Source organism: Spea bombifrons, chromosome 1 (genome assembly GCF_027358695.1).
Source record: "Spea bombifrons isolate aSpeBom1 chromosome 1, aSpeBom1.2.pri, whole genome shotgun sequence".
In the NCBI taxonomy this organism is placed as follows: Eukaryota; Metazoa; Chordata; class Amphibia; order Anura; family Pelobatidae; genus Spea; species Spea bombifrons.
The window spans coordinates 96,398,740-96,416,712 of NC_071087.1; the positions used below are offsets into that span (position 1 = coordinate 96,398,740).

Consider the following 17,973-nt stretch of genomic DNA (forward strand, 5'->3'; position numbering starts at 1 on the left):
CTGTATCTAATAATTAACGGATCCCAGCCCATCTAGCTATATAAGCGTGTGAGCGTATGTGTGTGTGTGCGTAGATGCGAGGGACTTTTTCCTCCCCGATTAGCGGTCCGTCCGTAGCACTCGCAGCGTTGTGTTATCAGAGGCACGCAGAAAAAGTTGCACGCAGTGTTTGGGGATGTGCGGGGCTATTCCGTGCCATGGAAGGACTTTGCGATTGTGTAACTTTTTGTGTGTTACCGAGAACTTGCGATGTGTGTTTAGTAAACAATCCTCATCTAATGTATCCATTGTTTGTAAAGGCTGGAGAAGCCCTGAAAGTACATGGATATCCCCAGACCCTCATTCTCACATGAGTTATATGCTGGCCCTAGGGAATGCTCACACTCACTTTTGGCAATAAAAACCTATTATTATATATATATTTTTTTAGATAGCGCCATCCTATTCCGTAGCGCTGTACCAAGCATCATTTTCATCCATGCTTGGTGGTTATGTTTATACTAAACCCCTTATTCCTGCTGCTTAGCGTAAGAAATCATCGGGGTTGTCGCTGAAAAGAAGTGTCGGGGATTTACGGTCTACGAGAGGATTACATCTAATCCATCTGCTGATGCTGCTTTAGAATAAATGAATTCACGTCGGTTACTTGTTTAACACCTTTAGCTGTGTTCGTTTTGAGTTAACCTGGGTGGACCGAACCTGGAAGAGTTCAAATCCTGGAGGAAGGCGCATTTCTTTTAGTTTTTCCCATGGGCACTTAAAGGGTTAAGTTGAATGCCATTTTTTAAAAAACTTTACTGAGAGGGGAGTTGGTAGGTGGAACAGCCTCCCAGCAGGAGTGGTAGAGGCTTAACCAGTGAAGCAATTTAAACATGCTTGGGATAGGTGTAAAGCTGACAAGACCAAAGACTAAAAAAGAGGTCTGACTTCGGGAAAGATGGGCCAAATTCAATACGTTCTATATTGTCCAAGATTTGGATTACATATGGAGATTTGTTTTTAAAAGTATGAATTTATTGGTTGCTTTAATATTTTGAATGGTTTGGGTTATACATGGTGCTGGGCTTAACCCTCGTTTTGTCTGAGTCTGTCAATCCTACGTTTTTCTCAGAATATATGTATTGTAAGAAGAGCTGTGTAAATTGTTGGCGCTATATAAATAAAATATAATAATCAACCAAAAAAAAAAAGAAAAGCTAATAAAATACTTTTCTAACTTTGTGTAAATGCAAATCACGCGAAACCTTCTGATAAACACTCTGCATTTTTTTCTGTGACAGTGAAGTGATCAAATGCATGTCATCTAAGATACTTTAATACATATATAATTATTATTCATTGTTTTATATAGCGCCATCCTATTCTGTAGCGCTGTGCAATGGGTAGACAGGACATAAGCAGTCTATAACAACAATTTGACTTACAGAAACAACAGGTGAGGCAGACCCTGTGCTTAGGAGCTTACAATCTACATAAAATATACGTTATCTTAAACTATTTCAATGTGTTTTATGTTTCAGGAAGGACTGAATTTGAACACAATGCTGGAGACCATTGGTGAGAAATCATTTTTTTTTAAAACCTTTTTCCTATTAAAGGGAAAGTCTCATGGAAAAGCCAAACTGATTTTTTTATAACAATGATATCTGTTTCTCCATAGACATTCATTAGTCAGAGTCTGTCTGGGTAATTAAGACAGAGCCATTCTATTTATTTATTTATTTATTTATTTTTTACAACAAGACAAGCGGCACTTTGACTAGTAGGTTAGACCAACATACACAAATGGCTAATGTGAAAACATTATGTTACATTAAAATACTTTTGGAAAGTTATTTTTAATTTGCTATTCGTAATAATAAATTGGTGAAAGTTCTCCATTATGTTATTAGGCTCAGTGTTCTCCAAGAAAAGCAGATGTCTTCAAAGTGTTAAATCATTATAATGCCACCATGTTCAGTGTTGTAGCCATGGGCTCAGCTTTGAAAAATGACATTACAATAATGTATTTAGGGGAAACAACAACGCAATAAAATAATAAATCCTTGTGCTTGTGCATGTAGATACCCACCGTGCCTTGCAGGCAGTGGAACGTCTGCATGCAAAGGTCCGGGAACGCGGGGACACGGCGAACGAAGAGAAGCTCTGTCTGCTCAAATCTGTTCTACAAAGTCCTCTTTTCAACCAGATTCTGAGTCTGCAGACCTCGATTCAGCACATGCGGGAGCAGGTGAGAATACACACATTTAGTCTATTTTGTGTCCTCCTCCATTGTGTTCAGAGCAGTGGCTACTACAATCGGTTTTATTTCTCAATTATAATATGTTGGGTGGTTAACTGTTTCATGCGCGTGAGTAGGTATTTATGACACACCCAGTATCTTTGGCAGCCTCCGAAACAATGAATGCGTATTAAAGTACTTTATAAACAGAATCCCTCCTCCATGCTCCGTGGTTCCATGCCCCTAACTCTCAGGAAAGTGCTCCAGTTGATCGGCGTATTGGTCACTGAGCCGGCACCAGAGCTGACTGGCAGTAAGAATATCATGTGGCGGGAGATTTGTTTCTTGTGTGTGTCAGAGGGACACCCCAAATGTTGAGTATTGAAGTACTCTGAGTACTTTATTGCGCAGTTTTCAAAAAGGAAAAAAAAAATGCTTAATGTGGAAACTTCAGCCCTGCAGCTGCTCTCCTCCTCTGTGGTCAGACAATTCTTGCAACTGATTGGATACTTGAAGCAGCCAACCAGCTGCAGGTAGTCCTCTGCTTAAGCATGTATACAAATTGTTAAAAAAAAATACATTACACAGGTTTTTCCCTCTTTTGGTAAATATTTCCATTTCTAGTTCTTCATGGAATAGTTTACCTTCTTACGGGTGTGTAGCCATATCCTGTAATCTGTCATAACTTTGTACAGTATATATCTCTAGGACATGACAATGTAACACTAAAAAGGGTGAGTTGGTTTTGGTTCCTCACTTCACTGTTCATTATGAAGAGCCAATGCTCTCCAGCAAGAAGGGCCGAAGTGGCCCTGTACGATAAGGAGACTTTGAAGAACTCTTGCAGATTTAACAATGCATTACACGGGGCCCGCCAAGCTTTTCCTGCCGCAGAAGCTCATTAGTGCTGGCCTTTCCTAATGTATGGTGAAGTCATGGAGTTGAAACCACAATTCTCCTGAAGAACCTCCACTTTAGTGAATAAACCTTGTATTGTCTGGTAACACCCATAAAGTACTGTATAAACGTAAGTCGTTGCTTGTTTTATCCCCGAATGATAACTCCCGTTTAGTGGTGAGGATTTCTTGATGATTGGGTGCTTCTGAATCCATGATGAAGACTGGTGGAGATCTAGAAGTATTTTAATTGCTTTGTGTGGGCTGAGGCAATACTTAGCATTCCTAACCAGCCATGTTCCCTTAACCCCATACTCCCTGATCGCTGCTTCACATGGCATGTGCATTCTTTGTTCAGTTTATATTACTTTCACACGCTAAGCTGAAATTTGTCTTGTCCTTCTCAACCACTTTTTATGAACTCCTTCCAAGTTTATCTGGTTTGTCTGAAGTATGCATTCTAGAAATCGTCCACAAGAATGTATACTAAAACCTAAATTCCTGCTTAGTATTTTATGCGTTTATAATTATGTTTCACAAGGTTAATGCAAAGCGCCAATGAATAGGGTGTTTTTTCTTTGCCAATTTTCTTTTTTCTTTACATATATCTTTGAACTATAGGCTTGATCATCTTAGTTGTTATCTATGGTTTGTTATCTATGTTATGTATGTAGCCAAAACACAGCAGTTTCCTGTACGCACATGGTTAAAAATAAAATAACCGTAGACCAATATGCCAGGTCCATAAGAGTTATTTTTTTAAATGTAAATAGATGTCAACATATTACTTAGAAATGTATTGGAAATGGGTTAAGACATTGTAAAAAAAATAATATATATATATATATATATATATTTTTTTTTTTTTAGAAAATGTTGCTTAACAAACACTAAGTGATACTGTGTTTCTATAATGCGTGTTCAGTGGGATAATCCCTATTTGAAGAATTTTTCTTTCTTCTGTACTTGCACTGGCTGTGGTTTGAGTGCCATATTTTGTTATGGTTTGGGACTTTAGGGTAATCACAAATCTGCATATGGCTTTGACAAGAATGTTGAGATTTGACATCATAACACAGTATACTCAAAAAGATGACCATGTCAGCATGTTTTTTTGTTGTTACAACTTGCTGACCAACACGTTAAATCTTACCCTGTGGTTTTTGTGTGTGTGGGGTGTAAAGTGGGCTCAATACTCGATAACTCATTTATACAAACCACACAGTACGTGGGTGGTCAACATGTAAAATGCATATTTGTCCTGGAAAAAAATGTCCAGTGTGGTCACCCTAGGCCTTGGTCACTGAATGTATGACAAAAGACCACCAGAAGAGAGATCTGAGCTGGTGCAAGCACACAAGTTATTGTTGACTCACTTAAAGGGACAGTTTACTGTTCCTGACACTCCATTTAAAGAAGAATGCATATTAAAGTGCTCTGTGAGTACTTACTAGCCCTGCAGCTGCCTTCCTCCTCTGTGATCTGACGATTCATGCTACTGATTGACTGGGCTCCATTTAAATTGGAGGTAAGTATATTTTCGGCTGAACACACCTCCTGCATGACATAAAGCTGGATGGTGGGGAAAGGGACAAAAGCACACGGGAAGATTCTGCAGAATATAAAGGGACAGCACAGCTATCACAAGCATATGATGGCCAGTGCGCCCCTTTAACCCCTTAGGGGCCAGATTGCGTAACCCCTACCTAACCCTTAAATCAATTCTATTTAAATTCCCACTTATTAACACACACCACGCCAACTACCTAATATACATTAAAATTAAGTTTATGAAATTAACCCCTTAGGGACAAGTAGAAATAATAAAAAAAAGAAAAATGTGTATTTGTTTTTTTTTTTAAACCTGGTTCTTGTCGTCCAGGGAATATATTTTTCTTAGAGTTTTTTTTGTCTCTCTCCAGCTCATTATCACAGTGAGATGGAGAGAAACAGACAGAAGTGCAGGTGATCTACTGTAGACTAAAGGAGGTAGTTTGTTCAGATGACGTACCAGGTACGTCATTAGTCATCTAGGGGCATCTTTTTGTGACTCACCTGGTACATCGTTGGTCGCAAAGGGGTTAAGAAAAGTAGATACAGGGGTGCAAGGCTACTAGGTTCCTTTGGGCTCAGGGCAGGGTTGCAATAGATCTCACTGCATATAACACCCTTCTGCATGGCCTGCCTAGATTAATTACTTCTTTAAGCACTATTACAGCTCTCAGGGTTTTATTAGGCCAAATTCCTGTGGCACTTGAAATTCCTAGGGCTGCAGGCATATTAAGATGTTTTGCTGCTTGGTTGCATAAGGTCTATTCTATAGGAAAATATGATTATTCACAGAAATTAAGTCATTGATGTAATAGTTTTTTGTTGTTGTTATACATCATTAGGAAAGACTAACGTTACCAGGTATATGATGGAATTAAAATGCATAGATAGGGCAGTTTTGCATTGTTTTATTGCCAGGACAGCGAAAAGTTGCAAAAGGAATGGCGGCAACTAAAGGGTGCATTAAAATAAAATCTGCACTACCTCTTAAAGGTACAATGGGGCATTAAATACAGAAAATACACATTATTCTAGGTATAGATGGGACTGATGTTGGTTAGTTCTCTTGATTTAATGCAGTGCACCAAAAATGTGTATCATAAATCATAAAAATGCATATGTTTTGTTAATCTGGCAAAATATAATAGAAAAACAATTGCAGAGGTTTTGCCAGTTTGCGATCCAGGAAGCCGCATGTTTCAAACAGAATCTATTCATACCGGTAAACGTGAGCTATGTTTTCTAGGAATAAGCATTTATTCATGAAGGCTGCTTTCCAAGTACAGCCTGCTGTATGTTGGCGATAATTTTGGGATTTCATGTGTCTACAGGCGCCCTGATCTCGTACGTTAACTTTGAAAGCTTCGTGTCCTCCTGTGCCAAACATGGACAGGCAGGGGGATGTTACAAAGGCTGAAGTTCTGAGTGCGAAAAATAATCCGATTTGCATACAGCACGAGAAAGTACGCTGTGGAACAGTTTCATGGTTAGACATTAAAGTCGTTTTTCCCTCCCCTCTATTTTCAGGCAAATGTGACTCCCTCGGTATCTTCAGTAACAGAATTTGCCCAGCTTTCTCCCTACGGGAACAGCTCTCTTACTGCACTGCAAAATGAATCCTATGTTGTGGCCCAACAAAATGGAAGCCAGCTCAACGGTGCGGAGATGGCAACAAGGTCCACGGCTACTCAGATCAATGGCAAAGCTGACAGTGAGGATTTTGATCAGATCATCAAACAGATGGCACAAGTATGTATTCATTAGTTTGTGATAAACATGTGTGCCGCATGGTACATGTAAGGAATTATGGTGGACCACCAGGTCTGGTTATAGACTAACCATGGCCGCCATGTGAGTTTGTATTGTCGCTAGCCTTGCTGACAGCTCTTTCTGGTTTTGGATGTAAAGATTGTGCTTACTTTGGTTTACTTCTCACATACATGTCTTAACTTCCTTTAACCTGGCAAGTTATGGTGTGCCAACATCAACTATTCCTTACGTGCTTTGTGTGTACAAATAAACGCTTTCTAAACAATGTAGAAGCTGAAGGCGATAAATGTACGGCTTTTTGCATCCAAGTAACATTTGAGTTCTCCCAGATAATGCTCCAATTGCTATCACCAATGGCTAGAGTGTTATGCTCATATGAGCTCAGTGATACAACATTTATATTTAAAGCATAGACGAGCACAGCTTTATAAAACAAAAAAAGGCATGGCAGTGAAATCAACGGTTATGATGAAATATGTGTTTTAATCAAGGTAGATAAAACCAGTAACATTCTAGCAGAATGCCACAGGGAATTTATTAATGCGTAGTGGATGACAGGCTTATTTGCTGCTATCAAAATACGCGTTTCATTACATTGTCTTAATTAAACTTTACATTTCAGCCTCACTCCATAGGACCTTTATTGACTAAAACGACCCTCTGATGATAATGCTGTAAAAATTGTAGCTTTCATAAATATCTCGCTGTTAGCGGGCATGCTTCAAGGTTTGTTCTTCAGCTGTCCTTGTTAAAAGATGGCAACCCCGTTGAACCTAATTCTTGGACAAAGCTTTTACCTAAACTTTTGGACCACAAACTGGCAGCTCCAGTTGAACTGGCGACACAGAAGAATCCTGATATCAGACATTCTTAACATTAACCAAATGGTTACATTTACCAGTGACTCTTGGGTATATGTTAAGAAGAGGTACTAGTCCCTTGGCTTAGATATAAAAGGTTCTCTGGAGATGACATGGACAAAGGGAAAATGACCATTTCTACTTCCCATCTATATCCTCTTTTTTTTTGCCCTGCAATTTTCCATCTGTATATTCAAATTCTCTGTATCTCTTCATGGAACTAATTTTTGTTATTTTAGGCATAAAGTAGGTCTTTGGTCAAACTAATTGATTTTTGGGTTATACTTTATTTTTGTACATTGATAATCATGTGCTTTTTTTGCTGCAGGGTCGCCTGGTGGAAACACTGGATTTATTGAAACCTTCTAGTGGCAGTCTTGGCTTCAGTGTAGTCGGCCTGAAGAGTGAGAATCGAGGGGAGCTTGGAATATTTGTGCAAGAGATCCAAGAAGGAAGTGTTGCACACAGGTATGACGAGCTTTTGCTTTGTATTACTGAAGATATTTGATTTTTGTTTCTTAGGACTAATTATGAATTGTCAATGTCCCATGTCAGCAAGCAGCCTGCTAACCTAATTGGCAACTTTGCTATGCGCTGGCCGGAGAACTTAACTTTTGAGGGACCTGCCGCTAACTTGGTGGTATTGGATGTCCATTGTTATATTAGTCCACCGGAGTCTGCTCTGCATTACAGTGAAGACTTGGGTTTTTCACTAGCTCGTATATGTGCATCTAAAAATAGGGAAGTGACCCATTTTCAGTATGTAGGGAAAACATGATTAGTGCAGTTATAGCTTTTATAGTAAAGATTAACTGAGCAAACCACATGTAAACAAAGTTGTCAGCATTTTAAAGTCTGGTTCAAAGTAAGGTTCTATAAAAGTGTACCATATCTCCCCATGATATTACTTTTGCTGTATATTTTGAGTATACAGAGAAACAATTCTGCATAAGAAGGTTTGTATCTTTGTATTGAAAAGGAAATAAGTCTTCAAGACAGAGCATTTCTTTTGTTCAGCAACTATGATACAGTTTGTATTTGTCTGAGATGATCTGTTCTGTGAGTGAGAATGTGTGCCTATAAAAGCACCTGTTTGTATGTAGGAAGGTGCAGCTTGGTATCAATGTTTATGTATATAAGTTGCACAAGGGCATCTCCATGTTAGAAGCATCTGCTACATTAAATTAAGCTTATATGTGTATGATACATCAGGTCTATATACTCCCTTTTCTTTCCGCTATACACAGCTTCCGTAACCTTTGATTCACAGCCCCTACAAACTCAGACTAGCTGACCATGCTTTGCTGGGCACTTGGTAGAATTTTAACTACTAGTGTAGCTAGTTACGGTCCAACACCCTTTAAACCTACATGGAACTAAATTTTCATATGTAGTTTTTTTTATGGATTATAAAATATATTTTCTGGCAATGCTGAGCTGATGCTGGACATCTTCCGATTGCAAAGGGAACTAGGCATGATGTGTCTTTAATCAGCTGCACTAAGTTTCCTTGGCTGTTTGTGGTCCTCAACATTGCCCATTTCTTTGTCCTCCTTGAAAAGAGCTTGGACAAAACATATGAAAATCTCTGTCTGCCTTTTTTTTGCTGATGCAGTATAACTACCCTGTGTGTTGTTGCTGTGCTCAGTCTTGTGATGGTGTATGACTTTTGATTAAGCTGTCTTGAGCAACCTCACCTTGTTAGTGAGCTTGGCTGTTTCAGTTAAAGATCATGTTTCACACTACATATTAAATTCATGATCATTAGCACCTGTTTGGTATTACTGTTTTATCATACACCTAACCTAGAAGAATTGATGCCACAATTTATATTGGCCTTGTATGGATTTGTTTCTGTTGACTCACTTAGCATTTTTTAAATGATAAACTATCAACATGTCTATTTTTGAAAACATACTTTGCAGCAATTGTTTAGACCTGCCTAAAAGATTTGCACAGATATATATGGCATCTACCGCACCAGGCAGGACCCAATGTGCAGGCTATGTAGAGAGGCTTCTGAGACAGTCCAGCACATAGTGGCGGGGTGTAAGATGCTCACAGAAACAGCGTACACTGAACAGTGCAACTAATGGTCTAAATGGGCTAAACCCTTCCAAATCCAAATGAGAGATTCCATTGAAGGTTGTAGGGAATAGTAGGGCTAGGATCCTGTGGGACTTCCAGATCCAGTCAGGCCAGTTCCTGCTTGCCCATCAACCCAACATTGTTGTGGTAGACAAGAACCAGAAGAAGGCAGCGGTGATAGATGTAGCATTGCCAACTAACAGAAACATTACTGAGTATGAGAAGCTGGAGAAGTACCAGGGCCTGAAAGAAGAACTAGAGAAGATGTGAAGGCTGAAGTGGGCCCCAGCGGTCATCAGAGCCCTCGGGGATGTGACTACTAAGCTGGGAGTGTGGGTTCAACAGATTCCGGGAATTATATCAGAAAACTATGTCCTGAAGAGTGCAGTGCTAGGAAGAGCTAAGATATTGTACGGAACCCTTAAACTCCCAGGCTTCTGGTAGAGGACCCGTTGAGGAAGACACATACCACCCGTTGGGGTGAGAAGGGAATTCTTTAAAAAAAAAAAAAAATGTATCCCTGGCTGACTAGTTGATTGGATGTCCTCTCAAAGCATTCATGCATCTTTTTCTGTTTTTCAAAGTGCTAGAGAACAGTATAAAATGCTTTGTTTCCGATTAAAATGTCCATGATAGCTTCTAGTTTTAGGTGAGCTGACCTAGCTTTCATAAGACATTAGGTAAGATAAATAACCAATCTATAATTCTTTATATTTTCTTTTTGCATTTTAAGGGATGGAAGGCTGAAGGAAGTAGACCAGATTCTAGCGATTAACAATCAACCACTTGACCAAACCATAACCCATCATCAGGCCATAGGGATTTTGCAGAGAGCAAAAGATCAAGTACAGCTTGTGGTTGCTAGAGGACCTTTGCCTCAGCTAATAAGCCCAGGAGTATCACGTTCAACATCTGATGCCAGCACGCTGTCTGTCATATCCAGCCCTGTGAGTATGGACTATCATTGTCCCCAGCAAAAAAATCCCATGTAATATTAGAGTAGACCTCTGACTTTCTCTGGGCTTTTTTTAAAGCTTATTTTCTTTCTAATGTTATAAAACGTGTCTTATTAGATACACTGGCAGCATGTGGAGACTGTTGAACTGGTGAATGACGGGTCTGGTCTTGGCTTTGGAATTGTTGGAGGAAGATCAACTGGTGTAATAGTTAAAACTATTTTGCCTGGAGGTGTAGCTGATAAGGTTGGTAGATTCATTTGTTTTATAATTTTAAGTTAAGTTCTTAACTCACGTTTTTTTTTTAGCATCCAATATTATTTCAGCAACATCTATGACTGTAATATATTAAGCATTGTAACTATGCACTAATGAAGATGTTTACCTCTTTAGCATGGCAGACTGCACAGTGGAGACCATATCTTAAAGATCGGCGACACAGACCTTGCTGGTATGAGCAGTGAACAAGTAGCACAGGTTTTAAGGCAATGCGGGAACAGAGTGAAGCTTGTTATTGCAAGAGGATCAGCAGAGGATCCTGCAGCAGGTGTTCCTACCAGCGTTCAGTTGTCTGCGCCGCAACCGCCTCTACCAGAAACAAAGGTCAGTGCAGTAACTCCACTTTAGAAGACTTTGGTTTATTTAAGAAGCTTGTTACAGTGCTGCAGCAAGCTATACAGTGAGGTTAAATAAAACTTTTCATTACACCAACTTTACTCTACATTTTGGAGGGCTGATATTGTTTTCACGTTTTGGGAGAAGGGCTCCATAATACATTGTTAATGCTCTGAGAAAACTTTCCTATCAGTTCCTATTAGTTTACTTAAGTATTATGCAGGACAGTCTTTACTTCACAAGATTGCCACTCCTAGTTCATAGTTACATTTTTGAGATGAAGTTTTTCAACTCTCCAAAGTTCCTCTGCAAATGCTCAGTTCAGTGTATTTAGAAAGCCTAGAGTTTAGGCTTTGGCACTCTGTACCAAGATCACTTTGAGTAAATCTGTAGCTACACTGATTCAGAAGGTAATGGCTAACACTAGCTATATGTTTCCCAATACTTGACATTTTTCTTTAAGGCGAATGAAGGAGCAATTAAGTATCCAGATGATGAAACCTTTGATGTGAAGCTTACTAAAAATGCCCAGGGTTTGGGAATAACAATTGCTGGATACGTTGGTGACAAAAGCTCAGGTAATGACCTTTTTAATTAGTCATGGAACTCAACTAGTCTCCACAGGCCATAAATAGAACAGATAACCACTGTCTGATTTTTCTGATTTATGACTTTAGTCAGTCAAGGAAAACATTTGTAAAACCATTTTTGTACTTGTGTATTACAAGTACCAAGGTTCTGTTATTGCTTTGGTCTAGATAATTTATTTCTTTGGTGCACTGATGCAAATGTCTTTTACATCCTTGTCAGAGCCTTCTGGAATTTTTGTGAAAAGCATTACCAAAGGCAGTGCTGTAGAGCATGATGGGAGGATTCATGTTGGAGACCAGATTATAGCTGTAAGTAGGCACATGCTGATGGTTTTTTTTGTTTGTTTTCTAGGTTTTTGCACTTTTATTTTTATGTTTGAACATTTTTTATTCATTTTCACACAAAGCATTGCAAATTAAGCCATAAAGATGACACTCCAAAGACAGTAGCCAATATGCTGGACATAAGTGACAGGATCCTGGTATTCACACATGGATGAGCCAAGTGGCCTATGACAGACCTCTGTCTCCGCTTAACAATATCCATGCCACCCTTGCACTTTTATTTTTTTGCATTTATCATGAGATTTTACATTTGTAGGCACAGTTCTGTGTTTTTTTAATTTCAATTTTATATGATACTCTGCAGGACCATTAACCCCTTAGCCCCTCTCGCTAGAAATATACATTAAAAAAAAACATTGTAGGGTATAAAAGTATTGTAGGGTGTAAGGGGGCATTTTATGTCCTTATAAAATAACAATACACCACTTGCACTTATTGCCCCATAACGTGCAAAAAAACCCAAAACATAAAAACATTGGGTATTTCTAAACTTAGTACAAATATAGGAATCTATTGAGCGGGTTTTTTCATTAGTCAAAAAAGGTTTGTTTTTATTTTTCCGATTTCATACCATATTTAATTATTTTGTTTTATAATACATTATATGATCAAATAGTAGTGTCTAAGAAAAGCCCTTCTTGTCCTGAATAAAACAATATAACTTGTATGGGTAGAGTAAATGACAGCTTAACACAAACGCAGAAGAAATGTTAAAACAGCCATTGTCACAAATGGTTAAAAATTTGAAAAACAGTCCGGTCACGAATCGGTGAAAACCTTTCCCTTTTGCAGAACCCCAACCTGGTTGGTGACTCCAGCAACATTTGTCATTGAAACTCAGATTGTTGACAGATAGGGACATTAAGGCAAACGTTTGTCATAACTGAATAGAATGGAATTATTTGGATAACGCTTTATTTTTAACACAATTATTACAGCCAGTGAAAACTAAGAGGCGCAAAAAGATCTTATCTGGAGGAGTTTTTGTAGTTTTTCTTGTATCACACAGAGTTTCAAGGATTTTCCCAGTGCTGACTTTTTTTAACCTCAAAATACTGCCGCTAAAAGGATATTTCATTGTGTTGCCACATATTTTGTTTAATTTCCATTTGCGGTGGAAACTGCAGAATATGTTCTCATACCAGTATGCAAGTTATAGCTGCGTTATTATGCATTATTATTATACCATTATACAAGTTTCCTTGTATGTATTGCCATAGGTTGATGGTACAAACCTTCAAGGGTACACCAACCAACAAGCTGTAGAAGTTCTACGTCACACAGGGCAATCTGTTCATCTAACTTTAATCAGAAGAGGACATAAGCAAGAGTTTGGGATTCCGCCAGCCCCAGAGGCATCCAGAATCACAGAGAAGACGCTGGCATCTGTAGAAGATAGCAGAGGTAAATTGCACCGAGCTAGTAAATGCAATTGAAAGATTCATTCTAAATCCATGTCTTTTTCACGGTAAATCAATCACTCAGAGAGTCTGCCACGAAAATGCATCACTACAAAAAATGTCCAGAGTTTGAAAACCCATTCCTGAGCTGTAATCCATAGCAATGAAAAGAAAACCACGGCAAACTGTTAGCTTGTCAGTGCCTCTGTGAAGCGTCATAAGCAGCATATAATTAGACTGTCATCGCTTGCAAATATAGAACCTGTGCGAAAACCATATTCAGAGAGGAACAGGGGAGCCACGAATAAAGATCTCTCTTTTAGAGTGCAGAGAATTGCTAAAATAAATTCAGTATAGTTCTTTTATTATATGTTCTTATCTCTCCTTATTATAATACCTTAATACTTATTCATACTCAACATACTGTGTTGGTGTTTCTTTGCTTTTCTAGTACATTTTAAATTAATACCTCGAGAGATTTATGATAAACAGTAGGGCTGCAACTAACGATTATTTTAATAATCGATTAATCGGCCGATTTTTTTTTTTCGATTAATCGATTAATCGGATAAAAAAAACAATATGCAAATTTTTCGTTTATTTAAAAGAATTTTGCATTGTGCCCCCACCCCTTTGCACTGTGCCCCCACCCTCACTCTGCCCTGCATCCCCACCCCCACTCTGCCCTGCACCCAGTCTCACAGCCTGCCCTGCACCCAGTCTCACAGCCTGCCCTGCATCCCCACTCTGCCCTGCACCCAGTCTCACACCCTGCCCTGCACCCAGTCTCACACCCTGCCCTGCCCTGCACCCAGTCTCACAGCCTGCCCTGCACCCAGTCTCACAGCCTGCCCTGCATCCCCACTCTGCTCTGCACCCAGTCTCACACCCTGCCCTGCCCCCCCACCCCCACTCTACTCTGCACCCAGTCTCGCACCCTGCCCTGCATCCCAACCCCCACTCTGCTCTGCACCCAGTCTGCCACCCTGCCCTCCCACCCCCACTCTGACCTGCATCCAGTCTCCTGGCCCCACTCTGCCCTGCACTCACATCCTGCCCTGCATCCCCTGCCCCCCCACCCCCTGTGCCGCGGACCCCCCACCCCCTGTGCCGCGGACCCCCCACTGTGCAGCGCACCCCCCCCCCACTGTGCAGCGCACCCCCCCACTCACTGTGCAGCGCACCCCCCCACTCACTCTGCCGCGCACCCACGCACACACGCACACACACACACACGCACACACACACACACGCACACACACGCACACACACACACACACACACACACTCTGCCGCGCACCCAGTCTCGCACATAAACATTCGCACAGACAATAGACAAAGAGTACTTACCTCCGCTACGAACTTGTTCCACTTCCAACTTGATAGTAGACGCGCGTCACATCCGTCGTCACGTAGCTTGAAGAAGGCGGAGACTGCAGAGCGTGGAGCAGAAGCGGGGAACGCTGGCGGAGGTAAGTAAAAGGAGCCTAGTGCTCCAACGACGAATCGATCACTCGATTAATCGATAACGGAAATCGTTATCGATGATTTCCGTTATCGATTATTATCGATTTTATCGATTCGTTGTTTCAGCTCTAATAAACAGACAAAAATGTAAAACAGCGCATGTTCAGAAAGTATGAGCTGGAATAACTTACAAAACTGAACATTATATATAAATGACAGATGTTTTAGATGGCTTTAAAGAACAATAGAAAATCAATGGGATTCTTTATCCAAGGTGCCATTGATAATGTTAAGCTAAAAATATGACTTTCGACTTCTTAGTGCAACAGAAGTTAAAAGACTTTGGTAGCTCAACTGGTGTTGGAATCAGTTTTACAAACCACCACTTGGATTGTAGATCTGGAGAAAGCTATTCATTCATTATTACCACTGTGCATTAAATGCAGTTAAAGCGACTTAATTCTCATGATCGTTTTGGCTGGCTACAGGCAAGCTAAGGATCATGGGATTCTAGGTCTAGGTTTGCCGAGGTGGCTGGAGTAAGCATGCCGTAAAATGTTCGTTACCAATGAGAAGGAGGTTTAATTGCTTTGAGGGTTGATTGTTCTTTCTTTTTCAGAAAAGTCTCCTCTTACTCAATCCTTACCATCGGAAACATGCCCCAGTGTGGTTCAATCTACGGCAAATGGGAAGAGCGCAGAACCAGGTACTGTTTTCATTATACGCGGCATGGCCTATGTATGGGAAAGACGTGCCGCAGCAATCTGCGAATGGTGCACTGGGCCAGCTGTCTCTTTGATCCTACTCCAGCGTTACCGCGCCACGTGACCGCTTTAGTTTATTTCAAGAAGAAAAGCTCTACTGACCCACCTCTCGTTTTGGAGCTCTTTCAAAAAACCGCATATGCTGTTATTATTTCTTTGTAACGGAAAAGAAAGAGCGACAATGTGGGTAATATAACGTTTTGTGTTTGTCACACCAAGTCATGCTTAAAAAGACAATGAAGTTGGGGGAAAAAAAAAATCTATGAAAGAAAATATTTTCAAAAGAGTTTTAGGCAATAATTGAGCTTAAATGCAAAACTGCTGCATTAGCACCGTATGGTCTTTTTTTGTGTGATTTGAAATCGGGTTTAATGATTGTGTATGGAGCATCAGCTCCAAAAAAATAAATATATAATTGTATTTTTTTTTCTACTGCCCTGGCATTTAAGCAATTTATTTTAAATCCCAAAATAGTATATTTGTGTGTCTGTGTTGTTTAAATTGTTCAATTAGCTCTGCATACTTTCATAGTTTTTTTTTTTTTTACAGTAGAGTATACATATAAAACTATTGTATGGTGAGTGAAGATTGAAGAACTAGTTATGTATACACATTCATACAAATATTTATTGATTTATATAATACCATCATGTGTGTGCTTTAAATATTCACATCAATGGAATTTCTAGTCTTTATTTCTTATTTTTAACCCCTTAAGGACAATGGGCGGTCCCTTAACCCATTGAAAACAATGCATTTTGAGCCCGTACATGTACGGGCTTTGTCATTAAGGGGTTACTATTATCATGGTTTTATTTCTTCAGTTATTTTTGTGTTTTGTTGGAACATTAGATGGTAGTAGTGACTAGAAGAAAGTTAAAGTTAGAAGTAATTACTTATGTAGGATTCACCACCAATTGAGCTTACTTTTGCTCATTTAAAACATTTAAACAAAATCTCATATTACACTGACTGGGAAAAATATTTCTTTATAGGACAAAAATCAAATTCTAAGTCATTTAAAGGTATATTTCATAAATAATCCTTATCCTGTAACTTGTAAGATGTGTATTTTTTTCATTCTGTCATTTTCAAATTTTGGAAACTACAATTTCTAGTAAACAAAATGCCACGTGTGTTTGTTATAGAAGAAGAAAGTATTATCAGCTCAATGGATGAAGAGGAAGTCAAGAAGAAGTGGCAAAGAATTATGGGAGATGATTATGATATTGTGGTATGTATGGTTTCCATAAAAAAAATATTTTAGGTTCAACAAGTATATTTTTGTCAGTAACAATACTTAAAGAGAAAGAGATTCTGCATAATTATTAGCGTTTCTTTCTGAAAAAACAATGCAATTTATGTAGTTAACATGGCAACCTCAAACACTGCCTATCAACCAGTAACATTTGTTTAAAATAAAGGGGTTTTTTTTGTTCCCCCTTTCCAGGTAGCACAAGTGAAGAAGCTCAGCGAAAGTAGCGGATTAGGCATAAGCCTGGAAGCCTCAGGTGGTCATCATTTCTTAAGGTCTATATTGCCGGAAGGGCCAGTAGGACGCAACGGAAAACTGTACAGTGGGGACGAACTCTTGGAGGTAAGGCTTTTATTGCGGACAGTATTCACACAGAGGGTACATGTTTCCAATTGTTTTGTTCTTTGTGACCTATAAAGATTTTCTTCTTTTGTAGGTTAATGAAATCTCACTGCTTGGTCAAACTCATAAAGATGTGGTAAATATCTTAAAGGAATTGCCCATCAGTGTGACTATGGTATGTTGTCGTCCAGCTCAGCCACTTGATAGCCCTTATGAGGGCGAAGACCAGTGTGTTTCTGAACATGATATACAACTGATTGAAAAGGTAAAGTAATTTTCCAGTGAACTCTGCGAATTAGTGTGATCTCATTTGCCACTTCTGTCTTTACTTTTAAAAAGCCTGAATCGAACCTGATTTCAAGGTTTGATGTTGGCAGGTGGACTAGATGGGCAGAACTGTTCTTATCTACCATCAAATGATATGTATCCTATTTTTCTAATGCTAATATTAAATGAATAATTTTAGAAGCAGAAATAAGACCGAGGGACTTGCACAGAGGCTTAACCCTGGGAAAATACTAAAGACTAAATTATGTTAATGAAAAATTGTTGACTGATTCCCTTGTAGTTAAATTTAAATATGTTAGACTTGAAGCGCTGAAGCAGACATAGTATAGATATAAGTAAGTATGCATACAATGCTGCATTGTAGAAAAATGAATTTTGTTAAAAAAATATTAAAAAATCCTCCATTTTATAATAATTTTGTGTACTACTGCATATTACAGGATGAGGACTTGTCTTTTACACCATCGCCTATGTCCTGGGACATGCAAGAGCCTCTGTCATTAATTCACAGTCATGATGTTGGCTCACAGGTATGTGTAACACGTGTAGAATATGATGGGACAAT

The 17,973-nt window shown here is 39.3% G+C and overlaps 1 protein-coding gene across 1 annotated transcript in view; it reads left to right on the plus strand.

Annotated features, from left to right (window-relative positions):
* Positions 1 to 17,973, plus strand: part of MPDZ (multiple PDZ domain crumbs cell polarity complex component) — a 54,906-nt gene that overhangs the window by 75 nt on the left and 36,858 nt on the right. Inside the window, exons 2-16 of the mRNA XM_053465957.1 lie at positions 1,521 to 1,557; positions 2,064 to 2,230; positions 6,196 to 6,417; positions 7,627 to 7,766; positions 10,120 to 10,333; positions 10,460 to 10,588; positions 10,736 to 10,945; positions 11,421 to 11,535; positions 11,768 to 11,856; positions 13,113 to 13,296; positions 15,379 to 15,465; positions 16,672 to 16,757; positions 16,974 to 17,120; positions 17,215 to 17,385; positions 17,849 to 17,938. Coding sequence (XP_053321932.1) covers positions 1,542 to 1,557; positions 2,064 to 2,230; positions 6,196 to 6,417; positions 7,627 to 7,766; positions 10,120 to 10,333; positions 10,460 to 10,588; positions 10,736 to 10,945; positions 11,421 to 11,535; positions 11,768 to 11,856; positions 13,113 to 13,296; positions 15,379 to 15,465; positions 16,672 to 16,757; positions 16,974 to 17,120; positions 17,215 to 17,385; positions 17,849 to 17,938 — 2,067 coding nt within the window. The 5' untranslated portion in view covers positions 1,521 to 1,541. The remainder of the gene's footprint in view (positions 1 to 1,520; positions 1,558 to 2,063; positions 2,231 to 6,195; positions 6,418 to 7,626; positions 7,767 to 10,119; positions 10,334 to 10,459; positions 10,589 to 10,735; positions 10,946 to 11,420; positions 11,536 to 11,767; positions 11,857 to 13,112; positions 13,297 to 15,378; positions 15,466 to 16,671; positions 16,758 to 16,973; positions 17,121 to 17,214; positions 17,386 to 17,848; positions 17,939 to 17,973) is intronic.